Source organism: Podarcis melisellensis, assembly GCF_964234715.1.
Source record: "Podarcis melisellensis genome assembly, chromosome: 18".
Classification (NCBI taxonomy): domain Eukaryota; kingdom Metazoa; phylum Chordata; class Lepidosauria; order Squamata; family Lacertidae; genus Podarcis; species Podarcis melisellensis.
In genome coordinates this window covers 527,150-553,840 of record NC_138536.1, presented here as the reverse complement: position 1 = coordinate 553,840, position 26,691 = coordinate 527,150, and the positions used below count along the sequence as shown (strand labels likewise).

The 26,691-nt window shown below is 51.8% G+C and overlaps 2 protein-coding genes across 3 annotated transcripts in view; one reads left to right on the top strand and one right to left on the bottom strand.

Annotated features, from left to right (window-relative positions):
- Positions 1-14,042: 14,042 nt before the first annotated feature.
- PEX11G (peroxisomal biogenesis factor 11 gamma) lies at positions 14,043-20,435 on the top strand. The gene is made up of 5 exons (XM_081895862.1): positions 14,043-14,157; positions 16,395-16,586; positions 18,981-19,159; positions 19,334-19,384; positions 20,006-20,435. The coding sequence occupies exons 1-5, from the start codon at positions 14,083-14,085 to the stop codon at positions 20,211-20,213; spliced, it is 705 nt and encodes a 234-aa protein (XP_081751988.1). The 5' UTR covers positions 14,043-14,082; the 3' UTR covers positions 20,214-20,435.
- A 337-nt stretch (positions 20,436-20,772) lies between these two features.
- Positions 20,773-26,691, bottom strand: part of ARHGEF18 (Rho/Rac guanine nucleotide exchange factor 18) — a 51,415-nt gene continuing 45,496 nt past the window's right edge. For both annotated transcript variants that reach the window (XM_081895365.1, XM_081895364.1), the window contains exons 28-31: positions 25,140-25,604; positions 24,063-24,393; positions 22,199-22,318; positions 20,773-22,116 (exon numbers count right to left, since the gene is read on the bottom strand). In XM_081895365.1, the coding sequence (XP_081751491.1) occupies positions 21,989-22,116; positions 22,199-22,318; positions 24,063-24,393; positions 25,140-25,604 (1,044 nt within the window). In that variant the 3' untranslated portion in view covers positions 20,773-21,988. The remainder of the gene's footprint in view (positions 22,117-22,198; positions 22,319-24,062; positions 24,394-25,139; positions 25,605-26,691) is intronic.

The following is a 26,691-nucleotide window of genomic DNA, read 5'->3' as shown; positions in this document are numbered from 1 at the left end:
ATGAGGGAGGCAGTGGAGGACAGGAGTACCTGGCGTGCTCTGGTCCAGGGGGTCACAAAGAGGCGGACACGACTAAACGACTAAACGACAACAAGAAGGACTTCCCTAAATCTGGAATTAATGGTCATCTGCCAGGGATTCTGGACAGGATGAGCGTTAGGGTCCCAATTCTACAATTCCATTATTTCTTTGTTGCTTTTCTATCTCACCCAACCACTAGGCCGCATTGCCTCCACGCGTGAACATGGGTTGGATTCCCCCCGAGAAGAGACTCCATCCTGATTTGGGGGGGCACGTCTTTCTGCCCTTTTTGCAAATCAATCGGCAGCCCCATATTCCCCGAATCAGGCCAGCCTGTTTTTACAGCCCTAGCAAATCTTTATCCGTTTACACGAGGAATGCAAAACACGGCGTGTGTTTTGCCAGCAGACACGAGAGGAGCGAAAACACTTCTCCCTCGTCACCTGAGACTCTAGGAAATAGAGATAAGGAAACAGCATCCGCCTCCCTCAGGGGGAGTCTCGCCACCCGGGGCTGTTTTTCTGTTTATCCAAAATCACGTTGTTTTTCAGTCCCGGGAGAAAAACTCCTCTTGCTTTGCTCCACTTTGAGAAAAACACCTTTGCGCAAGATCCGGAAAATTTCCACCCTGGGAGGAAATAAGAGGCCTGGAGCCGAATGTCCAAATATGGCTGCCCCATCGCCAAGGGGGAAAACAGACCCTGCAAAGTCCCAATTTTCATGGGAGAAACGTTGGAGGGGACGGAATAGGACGTCCCTATTTCTATGGGAGAAACGTTGGAGGGGACGGAATAGGACGTCCCTATTTTCAGGGGAGAAACGTTGGAGGGGATGGAATAGGACATCCCTATTTTCAGGGGAGAAACGTTGGAGGGGATGGAATAGGACGTCCCTATTTTCAGGGGAGAAACGTTGGAGGGGATGGAATAGGACATCCCTATTTTCAGGGGAGAAACGTTGGAGGGGATGGAATAGGACGTCCCTATTTCTATGGGAGAAACGTTGGAGGGGACGGAATAGGACGTCCCTCTTTCTATGGGAGAAACGTTGGAGGGGATGGGGAAAAACACGCAGGGTTGTTTTCCAGAAACCAGAGCCACTCCTGGAGGCAACTGGGAGAAAGGGGAGATTCCCGCAGGAGACCCCCCAGGGGACGCACATACTGCGCAAACACCCAGCCCAAGTGAAAGGAGATCCTCTGGAGACCTGCCTGTCCAGCAGCCAGGTGTGTTTTTCCATCCAAACAAGGCCTTCTTCTTCCTCCCTCTGGGAATGCCTGGGGGGCCTTTGCCTGACAACACGGGACTGGTGACGAAGTCAGGCGGACTCAGGGTGGGAATCGCCCCCGGGAATAAAGAGTTTGAATGAATAAATGAATGAATGCTCCTTCCAGGAAGCCAGAGGCAGGGGAAAGGTTGCAGAAGGGTGAATTTCCTCCCATTCTGGGCCAGCCTAGCGCTCTGTCTCCGAGGAAGGACAGCGCAGGTACTTGGGGACAAAGGGCCACAGGCATTCCTTCATGACATCTCTTCCCTCGTCTCACAAGCCTTGCAAACACATATTTTCAATGGCCCTGAATCTGCCTCCCTTGGATTTCGTTATAGCTGTGCAATTGGGCCTCATTCATTCATTTTTTATCTGTTGCTCCCTCTGCTTAAATAGGGGACGCTGGTGGTGCTGTGGGTTAAACCACAGAGCCTAGGACTTGCCGATCAGAAGGTCAGCAGTTCGAATCCCCGCGACGGGTTGAGCTCCCGTTGCTTGGTCCCTGCTCCTGCCAACCTAGCAGTTCGAAAGCACATCAAAGTGCAAGTAGATAAATAGGTACCGCTCCGGCAGGAAGGTAAACGGCGTTTCCGTGCGCTGCTCTGGTTTGCCAGAAGCAGCTTAGTCCTGCTGGCCACATGACCCGGAAGCTGGACGCCGGCTCCCTCGGCCACAACCCCAGAGTCGGCCACGACTGGACCTAATGGTCAGGGGGTCCCCTTTAACCTTTTACCCTCTGCTTAATACACGCCAGCCATGTCCAACTTCCCAGAGACTGCGATCTGCTCCCACTATAAAATAACTAGTTACAGGTCGGTAGCCGCGTTGGTCTGCCGAAGTCGAAACAAAACAAAATAAATATAATGAAATGAAATGAAAAAATTCCTTCCAGTAGCACCTTAGAGACCAACTAAGTTAGTTATTGGTATGAGCTTTCGTGTGCATCCATGCACACTTCTTCAGATACCGGCCGTGATCTACCCATCAAAGTTGTTCAGCTTTTTGGCGGGGAGGAAGACCCCAAGTTGTTGAGGTTTTCTTTATTTTTTTTATTTTGGGGGGTGACCGATCAGGATCACACAATCGACCACGATGGGATTCCACACAACTGACCGGAACATCACAGACATCTAGTGCCCTTTTTAAAAAAACCAAAACTCTTTTTAAAATTTATTTATTATTATTTTAAAACAACCTTTATTATCCAACAATTTACATATGACATAGACAATACATAGCCAATACAAATAACAACATAAGGAACATGGACACTAACTAACGATATATATAACAACATAAGGAACATGGACACTAACTAACGATATACACACACACACACACACACACACACTTTTAACTTCCGATTCATCTCAATATGCTTTCTACAATTTGTAGGTCTCTTACGCACTTTGTTATTGTTTTACTTTCCCATTATTCATCAGCACAAATTTTAGTTTATAATTGCTTTATGCTTCGGGGTTCGGCCTGTCAAGAGATTTGCGTTATCACAATAATTTTTGAGATCTTCTCTAAATATCATCCAAACTTTAATTAACTTTCTGATTTGGGCTTCCTCTTGTTCTCCCGGTCATTTTCGCGACCTGTAAATACTCTCATCATTTCTGCTTGCCAATCTAAAAAATAAATAAAAATTCAAAATAATTTTAAAAAGGCATGAGAAACACTTTTGGAAACTTGCAGTTACGCAAAATAAAATCCACATTGCGCACTCGATTTTCCCTGCGTCTGCCTTCGGGTCTCCTTCTGTATCTTTCCATTCTCCTGGGTTCCCTGAAATTGGGCCAAACGGCTTTTCTCTTCCGTCATTCCACCTCCAAAAGCATTTACAAGGGGCTTAATTTAAGAGACAATAGCGTCTCCTTGGCCAGACAGCTCCAAAAGAATATCACGACGCAAAACCGGTAAAACAGGAGCATCCGTGCGCATTGATTTCTTTAAAAAATGGGATTGCAGCATTTCAAAGCACAGTACGAGGCAAAAAAACACGAAATCCCTGCCACAAAAAACTCAGGTTCTTCCCCTGGCGAGAAGTCAAGTCCAAAGCTCTTCCTTGCGCATAAAAGTCGCCGGAAGGGAGTGGACGGGAAAGGGTTGCCTCGAGGACGAGGCCAAAATAAGTTTCCTCCATGAGGTCCGGCGACATAGAATCATAGAATCACAGAACTGTAGAGTTGGAAGGGACCCTGAGGATCATCTAGTCCAACCCCCTGCAAGGCAGGAATATGCAGCTGGTCCATACAGGGATTGAACCTGCAGCCTTGGCGTTATCAGCACCATGACATGCTTGGCCTTTGGAGGGTGTGGCAGGCAAGGCTTGCCAAAAGGGGATCTGGGAGAAGAGGAAAACAGGAAGGCGGCTGTGCTGCCAATGTCATTTTATTGGAATAAATAACTGCAGGCTAGGGAGAATTCCAGAGGTCAAGCAGCTTCTGAAATATATAAGCAGATAATTAAATGTCCTATTCCATCCCCTCCAACGTTTCTCCCCTGAAAAGAGGGACGTCCTATTCCATCCCCTCCAACGTTTCTCCCCTGAAAATAGGGATGTCCTATTCCATCCCCTCCAACATTTCTCCCCTGAAAATAGGGACGTCCTATTCCATCCCCTCCAACGTTTCTCTCCTGAAAATAGGGACGTCCTATTCCATCCCCTCCAGTGTTTCTCCCCTGAAAATAGGGACGTCCTATTCCATCCCCTCCAACGATTCTCCCCTGAAAATAGGGACGTCCTATTCCATCCCCTCCTGCATTCCATGCCCCCCGCCTCTCGCTATCACATGCCTAGTCACACAAACAGTGCCACAAACATGTTCAAATTTGCCTTCTCCTTCCAAGAACAGGATTAGTCCCGGCAGCTGGGAATCTGCTGGTCAGTAAATGGAACCGCTTGCCAAGCTACAGCCTGATTTCAGTGGGCAGAGGGGCGACAAATGCGTAATTCCCCTACATCCCCCTCTCTGCAGAGGCGGGCAAGCAGTTTCCCATTTCCCACAACAGAAATTATAATTTGTCAGAAAGGGTCCCTCAGAGGTCCTCTATCCCAACCCGCAGCCATATAGGAATCACAGCTAATAATCATAACACTAACAAGAACAATTTTATTATTTGCACCCTGGGTTGCCTTAGTCATTCTGGGTGGATTCCAGCAAATATAAAAACAGAATAAAACATCACACCCTAAAAGCCTTGCCCATGCCAACTCTGAGTAGGCTTGGTAAAATGTATAAGTCTGAATCAAATAGGTGCTGGAGGTGCAATTAGATGGAGGGAATGTTCTTTTGTATGTAAAAGGGTATCAGGAAATAATTTATAACGGGTTGGAAAATATGTTTTAAAAGCACCTTTCCAGGAAAAAACAAGAGTCCTTTCTCTTGGGGATAATTCAGACAGAAATCCCCAGGCGTCCAAAAAGGTTATTTTATGTCTGCCACTACTGCGGCCCGAGTTTCGTTAGCCCCAAAATGGAAAACGAGCGAAGAAGAATGGCAACCTAAGCTGACGGAATATGCACATCTTGCAGACTTAATATATAGAATAAGAGAACACGAAGAACATCCATTTATAGAGGAGGCCGGAAAAGGTTTATTGAATATATGGGAAATAATGGTGAACAGCCGAAAACGCTGGCAGCATTAAGATAAATTCAGGGGGGTAAATAAGCTTTTAATGATGGAATAACGGAATACTGAATGGTTTGGTTTTTTTGTAAAATATGCAGGGATTTATGCTATGCGAAATGAACCATGGAAAGAGAAGAAATTGATGTTTTAAGGTTGTTTAAATGAATACTCTAAATTGTGAAATTACACACACACACACACACTTTTCCCTACACAGGGCTGCCTTCAGGTGTCTTAAAAAATAATTAAAGCTACAGAATCATTATATGGTCAGTTGCCACTGCTGGTCAGTAACGCAGTTTCACCAGACTCTCGGACGCCAGCACCAATCTCTCCCCAAGGCACCCAAGGGTGCTTCGCCTTCTCCTCCCGCTGTCTACAAGCGCCCCCTGGTGGCAAGGAGATCAACACAAGGTTTCTTTTTTAAAAAAAGAATATTATTTTTAAAATCAATTTTTAAGATGTTGTCTAGGTTTGTCATTGCTTTTCTCCAAGAAGCAGGCGTCTTTTAATTTTGTGACTGCTGCCACCGTCTGCAGTGATCGTGGACCACCTCTTTCTGTGATGCATATATTATGTTGGGGGGGGAGTCTTAAGCTACAGGGTGTTGTTGTTGTTTAGTCGTTTAGTGGTGTCCGCCTCTTCATGACCCCCTGGACCAGAGCACGCCAGGCCCTCCTGTCCTCCACTGCCTCCCACAGTTTGGTCAAACTCATGCTGGTCTCTTTGAGAACACTGTCCCACCATCTCGTCCTCTGTCGTCCCCTTCTCCTTGTGCCCTCCATCTTTCCCGACATCAGGGTCTTTTCCGGGGAGTCTTCTCTTCTCCTGAGGTGGCCAAAGTCTTGGAGCCTCAGCTTCAGGATCTGTCCTTCCAGTGAGCACTCAGGGCTGATTTCCTTCCGAATGGAGAGGTTGGATCTTCTTGCAGTCCATGGGACTCTCAAGAGTCTCCTCCAGCACCAGAATTCAAAAGCATCCATTCTTTGGCAATCAGCCTTCTTTATGGTCCAGCTCTCACTTCCATACATCACTACTGGGAAAACCAGAGCTTGAACTATACGGACCTTTGTTGGCAAGGTGATGTCTGGGCAGTTTCAGAAGTCTATATAGGGGTTTGCACACCATTTTTCTCCTGCGTGTGGGGAGTGAGGACCCTGTTGCAACAGTTCAATAAAGATTATGCTTACTAGCTGCTTTGCTTCTCAATATTCTCTGCTTGGCCTCTGTTATTTTCTCCTACCGATAGAGAACCTACTTAAGGACTCTATATGGGCTCTTGGATACCCCATAAGGGAAAAGGAGCGGTTTTTTCTTATAACAGTTTCATTACACAAAGTTTCTCAGCTATTGGCACCGACTCCAGAAAGACAGAGGGCCTTTTTGATTTTTCTTCCAGAGGACCAGAGGAAATTGTTCATGTACGCGAGAACGGCCGCTCCGATGACACAAGCCCAGAGATGGAAGGAAGAAATAACCCCGACTAGAGAGGAATGGCAAACCAGGTTGATAGAATACAGTGGTACCTTGGTTTTTTGCTATTTCTTTTGTGTTTTTGTTTGCATGGCTTTTATGTTTTCTTGACTGTGACTTGTTCTTCGCTTTATGGGACTGACTTGTGACTCCGTTTTTGCGGCTTGTTTCTGTGACTGTGTGGAAACCCAGTTCAGCTATTGATTGATTGATTGATTGTGTGACTGCGGAAATGGATAAAAGCCCCCCATCCGAACAATGACCGTCATCAGTGCAGGGAAGAAAAAATACTAATTTTAATTTTTATTATCTGCAATGCTCAGCCCAAGAAGATAATGATCACCTACAACGCTGTCTTATTTATTTTATAGTACAGCACATTGATTATCGCTTTCGTTTTGTGGATCAATGGTCTCGTTAGATCAAGCATAGACAAACTTCGGCCCTCCAGATGTTTTGGGACTACAACTCCCATCATCCCTAGCTAACAGGCTCAGTGGTCAGGGATGATGGGAGCTGTGGTCCCAAAACATCTGGAGGGCCGAGTTTGCCTATGCCTGTGTTAGATAGTAAAAATCATGTTCAATTGCTGTTTTAGGGGTTGTTTTTAAAAGCCTGGAACAGATTAATCCGTTTTGCATTGCTTTCTAAGGGAAAGAGTGCCTTGGTTTTGGAACGCTTTGGTTTTGGAACGGACTTTTGGAATGGATTAAGTTCAGGAACCAAGCTACCACTGTATGCCGAAATGGCAAAATTAACTGGGAAGCTCAGAAACGAAGAGGACAAGAAATTCCAAAAAAAGAAGGGGAAATGTTTATTATGTATGCGCAAAATCACTGTAAGCAGGTTGAAACATTAGCAGGTTTTAAAAAACCCCACACACCCCACGGGCAGCTTAAGATTTGCAAGAGAAACAGGCTCCATTGTTCTGCAAGCCTGCACCAAACCTGCTCCCACCGCCTGCCTCTTAACCCCGAGATGATATCAGGAACGGCGGCTAAATTTAGCTATTTTTGACCAGCACAGTTTAAAAAAAAAAACAAGGCAGGCAGGAGAGATCTTTGTCTCCAAATGTTTGCACACAAAAGCGGACGGGGGAAACGTCAAGCTCAGCACACTCTCAAAAGCCAAGGAAATTCGTCTTCCCACAACTAGGCAGGGTCAAATCAGCCCATTTCATTATTATTATTATTATTATTAGTATTATTATTAATGGAATTTATACACAGCCCAGGGGTCTCACTTTTATCTCAGTTTCTCCTCCCATCACCCCTAGCCTTAAGGTCGATTCTCCACCACGTCGCGATTTATTTATTTATTCATTTTAATTCTCGTGAAAATTCGCCAGTGTTTCCGGGAAGCAGTGAACGTTGACACTGATTAGCAAGAACGTTGGGAATCAAATGTGTGCGCTTGAAAATTCACAATGAAACATTTTATATATATATATATATAAAGGAAAATTCGCCAGCAGGGGAAATTCACGTTGATCAGAAAGGACGGTGGGAATTAAATGTGTTTGAAAATTCTCAATGAAACATTATTTTAAAAATAAATAAAGAATGCGCCAGTGTTTTATTTGCATTTAAGTTGCGCAAGTTATTTATTTGTCTGCCACCCATTCCTCTCGGAGAAACCAGAGGTTGCCTACCTCTGTTGTCCTCGGGTGACTTTTGCCCCTGCCACATAAATGCCGCCCCCTTCCTCCAATTTAACCGGACGAGCGGAAAACAGGTTTGGAGGGCAAACTCCAGGAAAAGGTTCTGGACGAGTTTGGACCGGCAAACATGCCCTCCTTGGGGCAGGTAAGGCCACAGGCCGCCTTGGAGATTCCCAAAGCGGAAAAACAGTCCGCAGGATCAGTGTGCAAAGTCCTCAGTCCCCAGCACCCCGTGTGAAAAACTAAACCCAAGGGGCACCGGGGGGCTTGCAGGCTTCCCCAAGCCGGCGCCCTCAAGATGCTTTCAGATGGCGATGCACTGAGACAAAGGACCAAGTAATAATAATAATAATGATAATAATGTTGTTGTTGTTGAGTCGTTTAGTGGTGTCCGCCTCTTGGTGACCCCCTGGACCAGAGCACGCCAGGCCCTCCTGTCTTCCACTGCCTCCCGCAGTTTGGTCAAACTCATGCTGGTAGCTTCGAGAACACTGTCCCACCATCTCGTCCTCTGTCGTCCCCTTCTCCTTGTGCCCTCCATCTTTCCTAACATCAGGCAGTCTTCTCTTCTCATGAGGTGGCCAAAGTCTTGGAGCCTCAGCTTCAGGATCTGTCCTTCCAGGGAGCACTCAGGGCTGGCTTCCTTCCGAATGGAGAGGTTGGATCTTCTTGCAGTCCATGGGACTCTCAAGAGTCTCCTCCAGCACCAGAATTCAAAAGCACCCATTCTTTGGCGATCAGCCTTCTTGATGGTCCAGGTCTATAACAATAATAATAATAATATATTATTTATACCCCGCCCATCTGGCTGGGCTTCCTGTCCCTGTGGCTCTGGATAAAGGACTAATTTGATCGGGAAGGAGGGGGCTCCTGCTCCAAATCAGAGCCAGCGAAGGTCCTGGGTGAGTGTCTGGAGGCGCTTGGAGGATGGATGGCGGCTAACAGATTGAGGTTGAATCCTGGACAAGACAGAAGGGCTGTTTTGGGGGGACGGGGTGGGCAGGTGTGGGGGGCTCACTGGTCCTGAATGGGGCAACTGTGTCCCTGAAGGACCAGGTGCGCAGCCTGGGGGTCATTCTGGACTCCCGGCTGTCCATGGAGGTGCAGGTCAGTTCTGCGTCCAAGGTGGCTCCATCTGGTCTGCAGGATGAGACCCTCCCTGCCCACAGCCTGTCTGGCCAGAGTTGTGCATGCTCTGGTTATCTCTCGCTTGGACTACTGCAATGTGCTCTATGTGGGGCTCCCTTGGAAGGTGACCCAGAAACTGCAACTAATCCAGAATGTGGCAGCCAGACTGGGGACTGGGAGTGGAGACCATATAACACCAGTCCTGAAAGACCTACATTGGCTCCCAGGACGTTTCCGGGCACAATTCAAAGGGTTGGTGCTGACCTTGAAAGCCCTAAATGACCCAGTAGACCTGAAGGAGCGTCTCCACCCCGGACAACGGGGTCCATCTGGCAGTTCCCTCCGTGCGAGAAGTGAGGTTACAGGGAACCAGGCAGAGGGCCTTCTCAGTGGTGGCACCCGCCCTGTGGAACACCCTCCTACAAGATGTCAAGGAAATAAAGAATTTTGCATCCGCTAGATAATAAATATAAACACAATAGTAATATTAGGAGGTAGAATGAAAGATGCCATGCGTCAGAAGGGAATACGGGGAAAGGGAATGGTGTATAAATACTTGACGAATGTGCGTATATCATTTGTCATGTTAAAGCTGAAGAACACATGAGGTGTCTTATTTATAATACCTGCAGTATTTGAATATGTAATGTATATGTAAAAAACAATTAAAAAATAAAGATTTTTTAAAATAATAATAATAAATAACTGCAACCAGGAAGGCAGAGAAGCAGAAACTGGGGAGGTAAAAACACCTCCTGGGTTGCTTTGCATCTTGGCAGAGATACCAAGCTGGACGGATCTGGAACCAGGCCAAAGCAATGGGAGTCAGGCAGGTATTTTCTGGCACAGGTTATCTCCCAGGCCGCATTCCTAAGCTTTTTCTCAGTTCAAGGAGGTGGGAAACTCGGTCACCTTACGCATCAGCCTCTGCTTTGCGAAATAAAAATAACTGTGCAGTGAAACAATGGGGTTCCGAGTCACATTGTGCTCAGAGTAGACCCATTGAGGGCTGTGTGTATATATATTCAGGTTCATTGTTGTTGAGTCCTTTAGTGGGGTCCGCCTCTTCATGACCCCCTGGACCAGAGCAGGCCAGGCCCTCCTGTCTTCCACTGCCTCCCCCAGTTTGGTCAGACTCATGTTCGTAGCTTCAAGAACACTGTCCCACCATCTTGTCCTCCGTCGTCCCCTTCTCCTTCTGCCCTCCATCTTTCCCAACATCAGGGCCTTTTCCAGGGAGTCTTCTCTTCTCCTGAGGTGGCCAAAGTCTTGGAGCCTCAGCTTCAGGATCTGTCCTTCCAGTGAGCACTCAGGGCTGATTTCCTTCCGAATGGAGAGGTTGGATCTTCTTGCAGTCCATGGGACTTTCAAGAGTCTCCTCCAGCACCAGAATTCAAAAGCATCCATTCTTTGGCCATCAGCCTTCTTGATGGTCCAGCTCTCACTTCCATACATCACTACTGGGAAAACCAGAGCTTTGACTATACGGACCTTTGTTGGCAAGGTGATGATGTCTCTGCTTTTTAAGATGCTGTATATACTCTATATATAGAAAGGAGCAAACCAGTGGTATTTTAGGGTGCAGGCTAGCAGGCGGGGCCCATGACTTACACCCGAGGAGCCTACACAACACAAAACACGGTTGCAGGATGTAGGTTTTATTTTATTCATTTTTTATCTTAGATTTTGGAATTGTACATCCAGTATATATATTTTTTCTTTACATTTTTTGGGGGGCCCCAAGAGAGTGGGGCCCTAAGCTATAGCCTGTTGATCTTCTACGTGAATCTGGCACTGGCTCAGCAAATGAGTGTCTTGGGAGGGGGGCGAGGAATTGTGCTCTTTGCACCCGCAGCCAAAGCCTTCAAACTGGCCAGGCCAGGGAATGACTTCTATTCTCCATGCGGCGACTGGTCTGGTCTGGCGCCAGCAAGATCCCATAAATGCCCAGCCCCAAGCGGACCAAACTGCTTCCCCAAACTCGCTGGACCTGTTCTTGGCCTCCCTTGATCCTGCCTCCTCCATCAAACAAAGAAACCCCTTTTATTTGCATTTCCCACAAATAGCTTTTGACCCTCTAATTGCCGCTAAGATCATAGGAGCTAAAAAAGATTCCGCATAACTCCTAAAATTTGTGCATAAATACAGCATCTCCTACTATATCCGAATGGGCTGGGGGAATTTGGTCCCTAGGAACTGTGATGAAGCTAACTCTGCATACAGAGCAGTGTGAAAATGCAATTATTCTTATTATTTTGGGTAATGTTTTGGAACAACCCAAAAAACAGCGACCATTTGTTGTGGGCAAAGGACAGCTGGACATAGAAAGGGCCCCATTGCCTTCAGAAGCATCAAACCTGAATCTGGCGCTGGCTGAGACCCAAAGGGGCTCCCCAAGGTGCTGTGGGAAAAGGCGAAGGAAGGAAAGGAAGGGCAATTCAACTGGCAGACAATGGAGTGCACCTCCGAGGGGAGGCCAAACCGAAGCAAGCTCCCCGGGGTGCAAGCCTGGGCAGGGTGCCAGGGGGTTGATGACAAGACCCCCCCCTCCACCTCGCTGATACGGGCCTAAGGAAAGCAGAGATTCCTGCGCTGCAAGGGGTTGGGCTAGATGACCGCCAGGGTCCCAAATTGACTCTTTTCCGATTCTATGAAGTTTGGTAATTGCCGATGTTGCTGGAAGCAGGCGTCCAAGGCGTCCCCCAGCTCTGCTCCCCTGGGACGCGAGAAAACCTCCATGCCAGCAATAAGGGCCAAAATTTGTTCCACGGAGAGGCAGCGGCGGCCTAGTGGTTAGAGCGTCAGAGCAGGACCCGGATTCAAATCCCCCCTCAGCTGGGAATGAATGAATGAATGAACCTGTATTCATCGGCCAACAACAATACAATATGCAAAGAACAGAAATAAAAAGTCGATGAGAGAAAATACATTTTAGGGAAACACCTGCCCTGCCCGCAGACTGGAGCCTTCTGCAAGCCCAGCAGCTGTCCTTCCCTGGGAACTGAGCCAAGCCCTGATAGCCTCTTTACAGGATTTTTGGGGCTGCCCAAGGAGATGGGTTTTATGGGCGCACGCCAAGCCGGCCCGGCCCGGATCCTCGCGCGTCCCGAGCGTTTTACGAGCCCGTGCGGCTGCGGCACGGGGAGGGAATCCCATTGCCAGGAGGGCATCCCTTCTCAGCACATGGCAGCTGTGCCAATCGCCTGCCCAGAGTGGCACGCATGGCAAACAAGGTTTGTGGTGGCAACACCAAGGCACGGGGCCGGATCCGGTGTGGGGCTGGGCCAGGCTAGGTGGGACCAGTGCTGGATTTACGTCTAAGCTCAACAAGCTATAGCTTAGAGCCCCACTTTCTTGGGCCCCCCCCCAAAAAATTAAGATTAAACCTGGATGTGCATTTCCAAAATCTAAGATAAAAAGCAAATAGAATAAAACCTACATCCAGCAACCGTGTTTTGTGCTGCATAGGCTCCTCTGCTATACGTCATGGGTCCCGCCTGCTAGCCTGCTCCCTCAAATATCCCTGGTTTGCTCCTTTCTATATAGAGGGTGCCGACATTCTGCTATTTATAATTATTAGTAGTTTGCATCATATTGTTTTTAATATTCATTTGGAAGCTGCCCAGAGGGGCTGGGGAAACTCAGCCAGATGGGCGGGGTATAAATAATAAATTACTATTATTATTACTATTATTATTATATATTCACACCTCTTATTATTTCATATTATAGCAAGTTTCCTGGGAAAGGTGGCTCCGCGATGGATAGACTAGGGTTCCCAATTTTTTGGGGGGGGAGACGACGACAATACTGGGAATTGTAGTATCGTTCAGGGCGCTGGGAGCTGGACAGCCGTATAAGCGTCCCCATAGCGTTCAATTTGTCGTAACGAGAACCCACAGCCTTTAGCTTTCAAACAGAAAGACACTGGCAGACTAGAATGGGAAGGGCCAGAAGGGACCCCTGAGGGTCATCCAGACCAACCCCCTGAAATGCAGGGATTTCAAGAAACGGAGAGGCCATTTAAAACTCTCTGCCCTTCCTGTTTGCTTTCTCTATTTCCGTCCGCGCATGGGAAGGGCTTCCTGCCAACTTTTCAATCTCTGTGCCCTCGTGGCGCCTGTCAAGGGAGGACAACGCCGGAAGGAATGGACTCTGATCCCCGGAAGCTTGCGCCATTCGTCTCGCTGCCACATTTGCCAAAAGAGCAAAAGGACCGGACCTGGAACCACAGAGGGCACTCCAGTGGTCATCCAGCCCAGCCCCTTGCAAAGCTGTCAGCAAAACCAGTCCAGTTACTGTCTTTATTTTTCCGGATCTGAACTGCAAAATGGTGATTTTTCTCGAGTCAAAATGAGAGTATACCCCTTAACATTTTAAAAGGAAAAAAGCACTGGATAAATGAAATTAACTCAATAGATAGTTGTTATTCTGCCAGGCAGATATTTGCACAAAAGGCGATAAATGGCTTCACAAAGTTTCACAATACGAGGGGAGTTCTCTTGTTTTCGTTTCTGGCCAGCAGTTGCAGCAAAGAACCACAGAATGGCAGAGTTGGAAGGGACCCCCAAAGGTCATCCATGCCAACCCGCCGCCAGGCAGCAATCTGGGCTCCAGCACCCCGCTCTTTACCCGCGTTATATCTATTCTTCCTCCTTCCAATCAACCAACCATCCAACCATTCATTCATTCATCCTTCCTTCCTTTCTTTCTTCCTTCTCTCTCTCTTTAACGACCTTCGCTGTTTCCCTCCGCTCGCGCCCTCTTTTGGCCCCTCCGGCTGCCCGTCCACGCCGCGCAATGCTTCCTGGGGCTCGTAGTTCCCCGCCTCCTCCAGGGCGGCGCGTGATTGGACGGCTTCAGGGGCGGGGCGGGGAACCCGGAAGCGTTGCCATGGCGGCGGGAGCGGAGGGCCTGCTGGGCGCGCTGGTGGCGCTGCTGGAGACGCACCGGGGCAGAGACCGCGCGGTGAGGGGCGAGGGAAGGGGGGAGCCTGTCTGTCAAGAGGCGGGGCGGGGCTTAAGGGAGGCGGGCGCTGGAAAGCAGGCTGCCTGTCTGTCAAAAGCAGCAGGGATGGGCTGGACGGAGGTGGGAGGAGCCTGATGTGGGCGTGGCCCAGGCTGGACTGCCTGTTGAAAGCAGTGGGCGGGGCTTAACTGGAGTGGGAGGAGTCTGGCATGGGCGGAACTTAATGGATAGTGGGCGTGGCCTGGAAAGCAGGCTGGACGGCCTGTTAGTAGTTGGGCGGGGCTTAATTGGAGTGGGAGGAGTCTGGTATGGGCGGGACTTAATTGGAGTGGGAGGAGTCTGATATGGGCGGGACTTAATGGATAGTGGGCGTGGCCTGGAAAGCAGGCTGGACTGCCTGCTAGTAGTTGGGCGGGGCTTAATTGGAGTGGGAGGAGTCTGGTGTGGGCGGGACTTAATAGATAGTGGGCGTGGCCTGGAAAGCGGACAGTGCTGCCTGTTAAGAGCAGTTGGGGCGGGGCTTGATTGGAGTGGGAGGAGCCTGATGTGGGCGTGACTTAGTGGGCAATGGGCGTGGCCTGGACAGCAGCCTTGGCTGCCTGTTAAGAGCAGTGGGGCGGGGCTTGATTGGAGTGGGAGGAGCCTGATACAGGCGGGGCTTAAGGCGTAGTGGGCGGGGCTTGATAAAGGATGAGACGGTTAAGAGGCAGGGCGGGGCTTAATAGAGGCAGGGCGTGGCCTAGTGGGTAGTGGGCGTGGCCTGGAAAGCAAACTAGATTTTCAGAATCACCTAATAAGAAAAGTGACGCTTAGAAATAAATCTTCTATTTCTTCCCTTAGAAATAAATCAAGCTCCCAGTCCTCATGGTTCAGATTTAACTTGTGTCCAGTCGGACCGCTGATCCGCCGCCTCAGTGTTGCGTGCTCTGACTGGCAGCCGTTCCCCCCTGCTTCTTAACAGAGCATAGAGAAAATCTGAAATTGTCGTAATGTCCGAAAGCGTGAAGAGGCATAAAATAAAAAACCCATTTCCTCGTCCGACTTTAAATTTTGACCTTGTGCCTCGCCTGCTAAAAATAAATGAATGCGATGGTTGTTAATAAATAAATGCCATTGTTCCTTTCTTATCTCGCAGCGGCCTTAAAAAAAGAAACGCAAGCGGCACATTTTGTTCTATTTAAAACCGAAGCAAACCGGATGGAGGAAGGGGAAACCCAAATTTCTGGCGCTCCCACGCCTTCCTCCTCCAGATTTGCAAAAGATGTTGGCTAAACATAAGTGAACCTTCCAGGAAAGTGTGGGGCCACGAAGGGATCTCTGCAAGCTGACTGGATCAGTAGATTTATTCGGACCAGGGTTTCCCCGCAAATTTGGGCTTATTTTGTTTGGAATTGAGCGGCGGAAATGAGCAGCAAGAGATGAACCTATGCAAAGTTGGAGCCTTCCAGGGGTTGGGCTGGATGACCCCTGGGTCCCTTTCGGCCCCGTAGTTCAAGGATGCCAGCATTTGAAAGGTCTGGACAGGCTCATCCAGACAGAAAGGTTTGTTGGCAGGTGGCAGAAGCGCCTTGCCTGGCACCATCCACTGGCAGGGAGTTCCAACGGGCCACAGAGAAAAAGGTCGATTCCTTACAAAGTGCAGAACGGGGGTCCGGAAGGAAAACGCTAACATAATTGCGTCGGAGGTGATTTTGTGATAGATGGGAGGTTGAGACATGAGGCAGCAGGAAAAAGGGGATTGGAGAAGTCAGTTTAGGAAACCAAGACGTTCTGTGAATACTTGATTTGAGTTTAAATCCGTGGCATTTTGGAAATCTAATAAAAATGAATTTTTATTCTATTTTTTAAAGAAGAAGCTGGGTTCGTCCGTCCGTCGTAGGGGGGGACCTAAAAGTCACCCACTCCAAAAAGTCACCCCAATGCAGTGAGCACGACATTGCCTCGCTTACTTTTCCATAAGCGTAGCGTCCATTAACGGAAAGCTGATTCCCAGACAGGTTTCGATCTTTTCCCTGGAGGTTTCGAAGCAGCCCTTGTCCTGGGTGCTTTAGCCGAGATTCCTGCATTGCAGGGGGTCAGACTGGATGACCCCTGGGGAACCCCTTCCGTTTAAACACGTCTCTTATTCCCAGTTGTGATGCTTTTTAAATAAGAAGCCCCCGGTGACAATGGAAGCAACGTATCAATGTTCCAAAGCACAGAGGTAACCACAATCTCGTCTCCCTCCCTTCCGCCAGGTCCGCACCCTCGGTTATGGCTGCCAGCTGACAGGGGGGGCCTTGGCCGCCAGGAGCCACCCCGCGGAGTCCCCGCTCGGCCAGAGCCTCCTGGCGATATCGGCGCAGCTCAGCCACTGCCGGACTGTCCTCCGCCTCTTCGACGACCTCTCCATGCTCGCCTACAGCCGGCAGTACGGCCTGGGGCCGAAGGTGGGTCACCCTGGGGCAGTGGGGAGGTGTGGGAGGGCCTGAATTTGAGGAAGGAGGCCCAGCCTGAAACCCAGGAGAGCTGCCAGCCAGTGCGGGCGACACTGAGCTAGCTGTGGATGACCTCTGGGGATCCCGACTCGGCACAAGCGCTGTGCTCGGAAGCACGGGTACCAGGAAATATCACTTTATTTTTGTGAGAAAGGAGCACAACTCAGGGGGTCAAAAAACAGATTCCCGCATTGCCAGGGGTTGGGCTGGATGACCCTTGGGGTCCCTCCCAGCTGTACGATTCTCCAGCTGGCCCGATTCTGCTGCTGCTGCTGCAGGGCTCTCAGCATTAACAGGGGGTCGGAGGAATGGTTGGGGACCTACGAGGGCGATGCTGTCCTTCCCGTCGGCGGCAGTGTACTGGGGAGAGTCGCAGCTATGGCACAGCTGGCCTGCTTATATATATATATATTATTAATAATTTTCAATTACAACCCAGTGGTAGCCTCGTTATGACAACGCCAAATTGCGGTGCAGCTGTCAATACCAATTTTACAAATGCAGTCAACGTTTTGGAATGCTTTGGCTCCCGAAGGCCGGAAACCCAGAAACAACCGCTCTGGTTTCCGAACCATTTTCGGAAGCCGAATGTGCCACGCAGATTCCGTTTTTGAGTTTCCCTATTGTATTGAAGCTTTCGGTTTTTTGTTGTCAAACAGTCTCCCGGAACGGGTTTGACAATTTAGGTGGGGCCCGCCTGCGTGCTAGAATGGTTTTCTTTATACCTGCGTTCCAAAAATCTTACTAGTTTCCATTACGTTCCATTCAAGATGATAATCCCATATTCTACAACAGCTGCAATAACCTCTGTCCGTGTTAATAACTTCTATTCCAACACGAACAGCTGACCTGTTAATAATAATAATAATAATAATAATGAGATTTTTATTATTTGTTCCCCTGCCCACCGGACCGGGTTTCCCCAGCTGCACTGCTCCACCCATCGCCTATCAGAGGGATATTTTCGGACAGCAAAAACACCCCCGCCCTCTGGCCCCTGGTTAAGATCCTGCTCACGCCGGTTCCCCCTGCTTCCTAGAAGGAGCAAAGTGACTTTTGACTTTCCCCATGTGATTTCAGAGCAAACACTCCTCATTTTTCGGTTGCGCAAACACGGGAGGAGCACGGGATTGAAGTATGCGTCACACAAACAAGGTGTTTGCAGCTGCAGAAGGCGTGGGGTGCCCGGCGCCCTTTGGCCGCCCGTGGCGCGAGGGGGGTGGCTGAAGGGCGAACCTTCGCCCCCACCCAGGAAGAGCGGCAAGGGGTGGCCGGTACCCAAGGGCGAGGAACCCCATCTAGGCGATGCCACCAAAGGGAATCAGCAATTCCTAGAAGTGGCGAAGACTCACATGGGCGGCTGGGCACTCTGCCCGCGCTCAGAGACACCCAATGCCTCTGAACTGTTGGGAGTCACAAGAGGGGAGAGGATGAATCCTGACAAGACAGAAGCAGGGGGCAGGCAGGTGCGGGGGACTCCCTGGTCCTGAATGGGGCGACTGTGCCCCCAAAGGACCAGGTGCGCAGCCTGGGAGTCATTCTGGTCTCACCGCTGTCCATGGAGGCGCAGGTCAGTTCTGTGTCCAGGGCAGCTCCATCTGGGACGCAGGATGAGACCCTCCCTGCTCGCAGACTGTCTGGCCGGAGTGGTGCATGCTCTGGTTATCTCCTGCTTGGACTCGAAGCTGCCAGCCTGTGACAGAGGTCCCAATCCTGGGAATAGCTTTGGCTGAACTGGGCGAGGGGAGCCAAGGGGTCTCGACCCCAAAGGGAGTTAGGGGCTTCCCCTGCAGGCGAAGACAGGGCTGGAGCGGACCAGGGCTGGAGGTCAAGAAGGCTGGTTTTGCCCAGGCCAGAGAGGGAAGTGGGGGGCCGGGGGGCTCATCCACCTGGGAAGGGATCCCACTGGGGAGACGGGATGCCTGGTGGAATACTTTGGGAAAAGAACAGGCTCAGGGAGGAACCCTACATAAATCCAGAGCGGAGTCCCTAAGGCAGTTGGGTGGCACCTTCTGGCAACCCTTGCAGCCAAGAAAAGAAAAATAGAGTTGGGACCCCCGCGGTCATCTAGCCCAACCCCCTATCATGCAGGGATCTCTGCTTTCCTTTGCCCCCCCATCAGCGAGGGGGTCTTGTCTGGGCAGCCCAGGACCCCCAGACCAGGCTTGGGCCTCACGGAGCTCAATTCCATTGTTTCCCTGAGGCAGGGAGGTGCCCACAATGGGGACTAGCACCTTGCGTCATAGTATCTCCAGGGAAGACGTCCAAAGTCTGCTGCCGGCCCGTGCGGGCAGCGCTGACCCCGGTCTTCCTCGCGAGGGACCCAACCTTCTCCCCCTTTCCCAGGAGGAGGACCCCGCCGTCCGCTGGCTCTCGGTGGCCAGCAACGTGGCTGACCAGCTCTACTACCCCTGCGAACACCTGGCCTGGGCAGCGGACGCCAAGGTCATCCGGGGCGACTCGAGGAAGTGGTGGGTGCTCAGCACCTTGCTGTGGGCCACCTCCCTGCTGCTGGGAATCGCAAGGTAAGGAACGCCAGGGGGGCAGGTGGGGGGGGGGGAGAAGGGACCCTTGGCGCAACAGCTCCTTGCCTCCAGCTGGCTGGTGGAGCCTTGCAAGTTGTGGGTTCGAGGGGGTTGGTCTAGATGACCCTCGGGTCCCTTCTGCAAAAGGCTCATTTTCAACCCTCCCAATTCCAGATCCCTGAGGATTTTGTGCCAGCTGAGAAGCCGGCGGCCGAAGCAGGCCAGGTAGGAGCTGTTTCTCACGGCAAATATTTCGGAATCGGCCCCCTATTCCTGCGGCAGGCAAGAGGCCCCCCTCCCTCCATCCTGGTTATGGGATAGGTAAAGGTAAAGGGACCCCTGACCATTAGGTCCAGTCGTGGCCGACTCTGGGGTTGCGGCGCTCATCTCGCTTTATTGGCCGAGGGAGCCGGCGTACAGCTTCCGGGTCATGTGGCCAGCGGGACTGAGCCGCATCTGGCGAACCAGAGCTGCACACGGAAACGCCGTTGACCTTCGCGCCGGAGCATTACCTATTTATCTACTTGCACTTTGACGTGCTTTTGAACTGCTAGGTGGGCAGGAGCAGGGACCAAGCAATGGGAGCTCACCCCGTCATTGCGGGGATTTGAACCGCCGACCTTCTGATCGGCAAGTCCTAGGCTCTGTGGTTCAACCCACAGCACCACCTGCGTCCCAGTTATGGGATACCCCCCCAAAAAAACCACACACTGTCTTCTGCTCAGTCCAGGCTAACCTTAAGCCCCTTAAGTCCAGCTCTACACTTCCATGCTTCGGAGGGGCTGGTCTGAATGGGCTTTGGGAGACCCTTTCCAACTGATCCTCCTTCCCTCCGTCTCCCCGCAGCAAGGACTCCCTTCGGAGGGCGAGGGCGAGAGCCCGGGCCGAAGCCCTGACCGTCGCTGGCAACCTGGCGGACCTCTGCAACGCCGTCCACTGGCTGCCCCCGGGGGTGCTGTGGGCCGGGAGCTTCCCCCCGTGGCTCGTGGGGCTGCTGGGGACGACGTCGTCCCTCATCGGAGTCTACCAGACCTACGCGGGGGGAGCCGCGTGAGAGGAAGCAGCGTGAGACCAGACAGCCCCCTGCCACGAAACGGGGAGCCAGATTCCTTCGCGGCGCTTTCTGCCCTCGGAAACCCGGAGCCAGCCCCCCCATGGCCATGGGGCAAGAAGAGCCCCTCGCAGGCACGGATCAGAAGCCCGTCCGATGCACACCGTGTAAACCGGTCGCGGGCAAGCTAATAAAATGCAGAGAGGAAGTATCCTGCAAACCGGGGTCAGAGGGGAGCCTCCTTTATTGCTTGCGACCCCCGCAAACGCCTCCCCCCTTGACCCACAGATCCTGCACGGGTTGGGGGCTGGCTTTGCAAGCCAGGCACGGGCTCCGACTCCGGACGCAGCAAAGAGGTCCTTCGGTCAGGATCCCACCCCCCCTTAAGATCTCTTGTTCCTGCACTCTTAATCCCTAGAACCGGGACAGGATTAGGGGTTTGGGGGTCCCCCCTTCAGCCAGTGGGGAGTTTCAGAGGGTCTGCAGCCTCTTCCCTGGGGGGTGGGGGGGATTCCTTGGCTGCTATTCCTTCCTGCTCAAGTCGTAGCAACCAGGCAAAAGGCAATATATATCTATATTTATTCATTTATTTATGCACGGGCCACCTCTCGCACTCAAGGGGGTCTCAAGGGGGCGTACACATAGTAAACAAATAAATATTCAAAACACAGAGCAATTTTTCTCCTGGGGGGGCAGCGGCGTCAGAGGGAAATGTTTGCCTTTAGGGGACCTTTCTCCCCCTGACCCCAGTTGGTGAGTCGCCTGCCCACGGCCGCATGTCGACTGTGCCTGCCCCCACCCCGTCCGTGAAAGGCAGGGGGGGGCCTTGAAATTGCCACTGGTCCCGTCCCCGAAGGGAGCTCCCCCGAGGGAGAAATCTAATAGGCAAGCAGAGCATGGACAGGGTGCAGAAAGAGGGCTTCCCTTTCAAGAAACGCGGAGGAAATGCGTAGTTATTACCAGAAACGGCCCTGCCACGATGGAAGGGCAGTCGGGAGCCTCTTGCGACAGGGGGGCTCGCCCTTCCGACGCCCCCCGAGGACCGAGCGCAGCAGCCGCAACTTTTGGGAGAGCGCAGGTATCTGGGTAGGAGCAAAGAGCCCATCTCGCATCTCTGCGAGGCTGCAATCCAAAACACCCCCCCAAAAAAATGTTAAGATAAGCGACCTTTCAGGAGGTGAGCGTTTGGGGGAAGCAGGGGAAGAGAGTGGCAGGGTCCGTTCCGAAAAGATCCCTCGGTGGCAGAGAGGTTTGAAGCTGGAGCAAATAAAAAAATCAATTGGGGAGGGGGGATTCCTGCAAAGGAAGCGGATGAGCGTTTGGCAGCGAGGGGACCGTTGGGTCGGACGCAGAACACGCCGGCCTGCGAGAAGCCAGATTTGGGGGGGAACACAAGAGTCGTTTGCCACAAAGCCGGACGCCCCTGTGCGGCTCCCGGCAGATTAAGGAAGGCACCCCTTTGCCCAAGACAAAGGGGCATCGCCACAAAGTTTCTCTGTGCCCGCCGAGCCCTGTCTTCGGAGGAAGTGGGGTCCACCCTTTCAGCTGGCACCTCTGTTGGCAAACTCTGCTTTCTCTCGCCCCGCTGGGAAGGTGCTTAAAAAACGACAGCGGTGCCACGGCCCTGGAGAGCGAGGCGGGTGAAATGGGGGCATCCGTGTGCAGCCGAACGACTGTCCAGAGAAAGACGCCTTCTCCCCCAAAAAACTCAGCGTCCTTGCTGCTGTTTCCTGGCCTCTGTCCTGGCAAGCGAAAGGGGCCCGGTCCCTTGGAGGCTGTCAGAAGAAAATGACGTCCTCCTTGGCCAGATCGTCCGGGGTTGGCGGGAGGGCGTGGACGCTGTTGGGCTTGAACAGGTTGGCGGCAGGGGGCAGGGGGTCCGGGTGGGCGCCCTCAGCTGGCAGCTCTGTGGGCAGAAGAGTGAGAGTGGGCCACGGGCGAACGGCGGGCATGGTGGGGCCCCCTCCCTCGCCTGCTGCCCGACTTACCTGGCAGGAAGGCCACGTTCTGGCTGTGCTGAAAGACGGGGCTCATGGAGTTGCGGCTGCGGGAGGGAGGCTCGTCTTTGCCTGCCGACCGGGGAAGGAGCTGCCTCAGGTCGACCGACGCTGGAAGGAGAAATAATAATAATAATTTCTTATTTATACCCTGCCCATCTGGCTGAGTTTCCCCAGCCACTCTGGGCGGCTCCCAATCAAGTATTAAAAACAATACAGCGTTAAATGTTAAAAACTTCCCTAAACAGAGCTGCCTTCAGATGTCTTTTGAAGATAGGATAGCTACTTATTTCCTTCACATCTGAAGGGAGGGTGTTCCACAGGGTGGGCGCCACCACCAAGAAGGCCCTCTGTCTGGTTCCCTGTAACCTCACTTCTTGCAATGAGGGAACCGCCAGAAGGCCCTCAGAGCTGGATCTCAGTGTCCGGGCTGAACGATGGGGGTGGAGACGCTCCTTCAGGTCTACTGGGCTGAGGCCGTTTAGGGCTTTCAAGGTCAGCACCAACACTTTGAATTGTGCTGGGAAAAGCACTGGGAGCCAATGCAGATCTCTCAGAACTGGTGTTATGTTGTCCCAGCAGCCGCCCCCAGTCACCACTCTGGCTGCCGCATTCTGGATTAATTGTGGTTTCCGGGTCACCTTCAAAGGTAGCCCCACGTAGAGCGCATTGCAGTAGTCCAAGCGGGAGATAACCAGAGCATGCACCACTCTGGAGAGACTGTCCGCGGGCAGGGAGGGTCTCAGCCTGCGTACCAGGTGGAGCTGGGAGATAGCTGCCCTGGACACAGAATTAACCTGCGCCTCCATGGCCAGCTGTGAGTCCAGAATGACTTACAGAAAGGAGACCCTCAGAGAAAATTATGGCGGGTCCTTGGAGCTTTCTTGGGTTCCTGCACTGCAGGGGGCTGGGGCAAGAGAGGACCCCCAGGGTCCCTGCCAACGGTGACTCCGTTAATAGAAGCCAGGGGAAATGCCTGCATTCTGGGACTGCAGAACGTCAGCAGCTTTTGTGGGTGCCAGTTAGGTGCTCTAACAAGGGTGTCTCTATGAGATCCATACAGCAAAAACCATACAGTGGGACCTTGGTTCTCAAATGCAGAAAACCCGGGAGTAAGTGTTCCAGTTTGCGAACTTTTTTTGGAAGCCGAATGCGCTCCGTTTTGAATGTTACGCTGAGGCCTGTCTGTTTTCGCTGTTTAATTTGTTTTTGAGGCTCTTTTTGTTTTTTTGTGATTGTGTAAACTTAGTTCAGCTACTGATTGATTGTGTGACTGCAGTACAGTGGGTGTACCTCGGGTTAAGAACTTAATTCGTTCCGGAGGTCCGTTCCTAACCTCAAACTGTTCTTAACCTGAAGCACCAGTTTAGCTAATGGGGCCTCCCGCTGCCGTGCCACCGGAGCACGATTTCTGTTCTCATCCTGAAGCAAAGTTCTTAACCCGAGGTACTATTTCTGGGTTAGCGGAGTCTGTAACCTGAAGCATCTGTAACCTGAAGCGTCTGTAATCCGAGGTACCACTGTACATTGTTTATTGCTTTCATTTTATGGATCAGTAGTCTCATTAGATAGTAAAATTGATGCTAAATTCTTGTTTTAGGGGTTGATTTTAAAAGTCTGGAACGGATTAATCCGTTTTGCATGACTTCCTACGGGAAAGCAGGGCGCCTTGGATTTGGAACGCTTTGCTTTTGGAACGGATGAAGTTTGAGAACCAAGGCACCACTGTATTATAACCCTCACTTTGCACCTTCATTCACCCTGTGTGCTTACCGTGATGCCTCTTCATCCTGGGGCGGCAACCTCCGCCCCCAGCGGCCCCCATGCCCCCTCCTGCGGCCCCCGCGCCACTCACCCGAGCTCTCCGTCCGGTGGGAGGCCTTGGCGGAGCCCTTGCCCGCCTTCTCCTTGCTGCCCTTGGTGAAGGCGGCCAGCTTGGTGGGGATCTGCTGCTGGACGGCTGCCGGCTTCTGGATCTGGTTGGTGGCGCTGAGGAGGTGCAGGGGCACCTCGGTCTTGAGGGGCAGCACTGGGCGGACCCCCTCCAGGGCGGGCGAGGCGGCGCTGTCTCGGCGGGCCAGCTCCCCCCGCTCCAGGTAGTCCGTTGCGGAGACGACGCTCCCTCGCCCGCCCGGCTTGCCCTCCAGGCCTTCTCCGTTGAAGCTGGCCGAGTGGCTCAAGGGGCCCTGCGGAAACAACAAAAAGGCTGGATCCTCCCACACAGCGGTACCTCGGCTTAAGTACTTCATTCGTTCCGGAGGTCCGTTCTTAACCTGAAACTGTTCTTAACCTGAAGCACCACTTTAGCTAATGGGGCCTCCTGCTGCTGCCGCACTGCTGAAGCACGATTTCTGCTCTCATCCTGAAGCAAAGTTCTTAACCTGAAGCGCTATTTCTGGGTTAGCGGAGTCTGTAACCTGAAGCGTCTGTAACCCAATGTAAGGGTAAAGGTAAAGGGACCCCTGACCATTAGGTCCAGTGGTGGCCGACTCTGGGGTTGTGGCGCTCATCTCATTTTACTGGCCGAGGGAGCTTCCGGGTCTTGTGGCCAGCAGGACTAAGCCGCTTCTGGCGAACCAGAGCAGCGCATGGAAACGCTGTTTACCTTCCCGCCGGAGCAGTACCTATTTTTCTACTTGCACTTTGACGTACTTTTAAACTGCTAGGTGGGCAGGAGCAGGGACCGAGCAATGGGAGCTCACCCCATCATTGCGGGGATTCGAACCGCCAACCTTCTGATCAGCAAGCCCTGGGCTCTTTGGTTTAACCCACAGTGCCACCTGCGTCCCTTAAGGTCCACGGTATTATTCATGCCCCCCTGCCCAATTCCTCTGCATGCAACCGGTCTGCCCCACTTTGTGCCCCTGCCACTGTTGGCAGCAGTCGGGTGGCGAGGCATCTCACCCACCCTCTCACCCGCCCAGGAGCTCACCTGCCCTGCCTCCGGAGGCGAGAAGGCACTGGCACTCTGCTTCTTCAGCCTGCGCTGCTGCTCCAGCCGCTCCCTCTCCCTCTCGACGGCTCGCTGGGCCTCGCGCAGGCGCTCCAGGTCGTGCTGGTAGGCCTCTCGCTGGCGCTCCAGCTCCTGGCGCTCCTGGCCCAGCCGCTCCTTCAGCTGGCGGGCCTCCTCCTCCCGCAGGCGCAGCCGGGCCTCCGCCGCCTCCGCCTCCCTGCGCTGGCGCTCCCGCTCTCGCTCCCAGCGCCGCTGCTCCGCCTTCAGCTGGCCCTGCAGTTTCTGGACGTGGGCCAGCTCCTCCCGCTGCTTCTCAAAGTTGCGCTGGCGCTCCTGCTCCAGCAGAAGGTTGCCCCGCGTCGACTGCAGGCGGAACTGGCGCTCCCGGTCCAGCAGGGCGCTCCGCTGGACCTCCAGGTAGCTGTCTTGCTGGGCCAGGACGGCCTGCCGGGGGGAGAAAGGGGGGAGTGAGAAGGAAGGAAGGAAGGAAGGAAGGAAGGAAGGAAGGAAGGAAGGAAGGAAGGAAGGGGGACTCGCCAAAACAGAACACAGGAGACGGAGAGGAAAGCCGGGGGCCTCGATGTCAGGGACTGGCTGGATGATGATGATAAGCTAGGGAAACCCAGCCTGATATAAAGGGATATAAATAATAATATTATAATTATTATTTCACCTGTCTTGCTGGGCCATGACGGCTTGCTGGGGGGAGAAAGGGGTGAGTGAGGAAGGAAGGAAGGAAGGAGGGGAAATTTTCTGACAAAGTGTATTTAGGGAGATACAGTGGTACCTCAGTTTTCGAGCATCTCGGAAGCCAAACATTTCGGGGAAAGCCAGCCAGATGGGCGGGGTATAAATAATAACATTATAAGTATTATTTCAGCTGTCTTGCTGGGCCATGATGGCCTGCCAGGGGGAGAAAGGGGGGAGAGAGAGAGAGAGAGAGAAAGAAAGAAAGGGAGGGAGGGAGGGACTCGACAAAGCAGAGCGCAAGAGACGGAGAGGAAAGCCAGGGGCCTCGATTTCAGGGACTGGCTGGATGATGATGATAATAATAATAAATTTTATTTATACCCTGCCCTACCCAGCCAAGACTGGGCTCAGGGCGGCTAACACCAGGTATAAAAACAATTGATTGAAATACAACTTAAAAAAACGAGATTAAAATACAACAAAAAATACAGCCTCATTTCAGCAGAAACTCAAAAACTTTTTTGGGGATGAAAACGTCAAGTCTTCACCAAGGGCTAACTATCCAGACTGGTCTTAACGTGGGCCAGAAAAAAGCCAAGGAAGTCCCCAAGTAGGAGTTCCATCACAGAAGGAAAAAGGAATGATGATGATGATAAGCCGGGGAAACCCAGCCAGATGGGCAGGGTATAAATAATAATATTATAATTATTATTTCAGCTGTTTTGCTGGGCCATGACGGCCTCCCAGGGGGAGAAAGGGGTGGGTGGGTGAGTGAGTGAGTGAGTGAGTGAGAAAGAAAGAAATTTTCTGGCCAAGTGTGTTTAAAGAGATACAGTGGTAC

Excerpts from the sequence above, each read along its gene's own strand:
- PEX11G (XM_081895862.1), top strand. The coding sequence starts at position 14,083 with ATGGCGGCGGGAGCGGAGGGCCTGCTGGGCGCGCTGGTGGCGCTGCTG. Across the intron at positions 16,587-18,980 it reads AGTACGGCCTGGGGCCGAAG|GAGGAGGACCCCGCCGTCCG; the intron begins GTGGGTCACCCT and ends CCCCTTTCCCAG. Across the intron at positions 19,385-20,005 it reads CGGCGGCCGAAGCAGGCCAG|CAAGGACTCCCTTCGGAGGG; the intron begins GTAGGAGCTGTT and ends GTCTCCCCGCAG.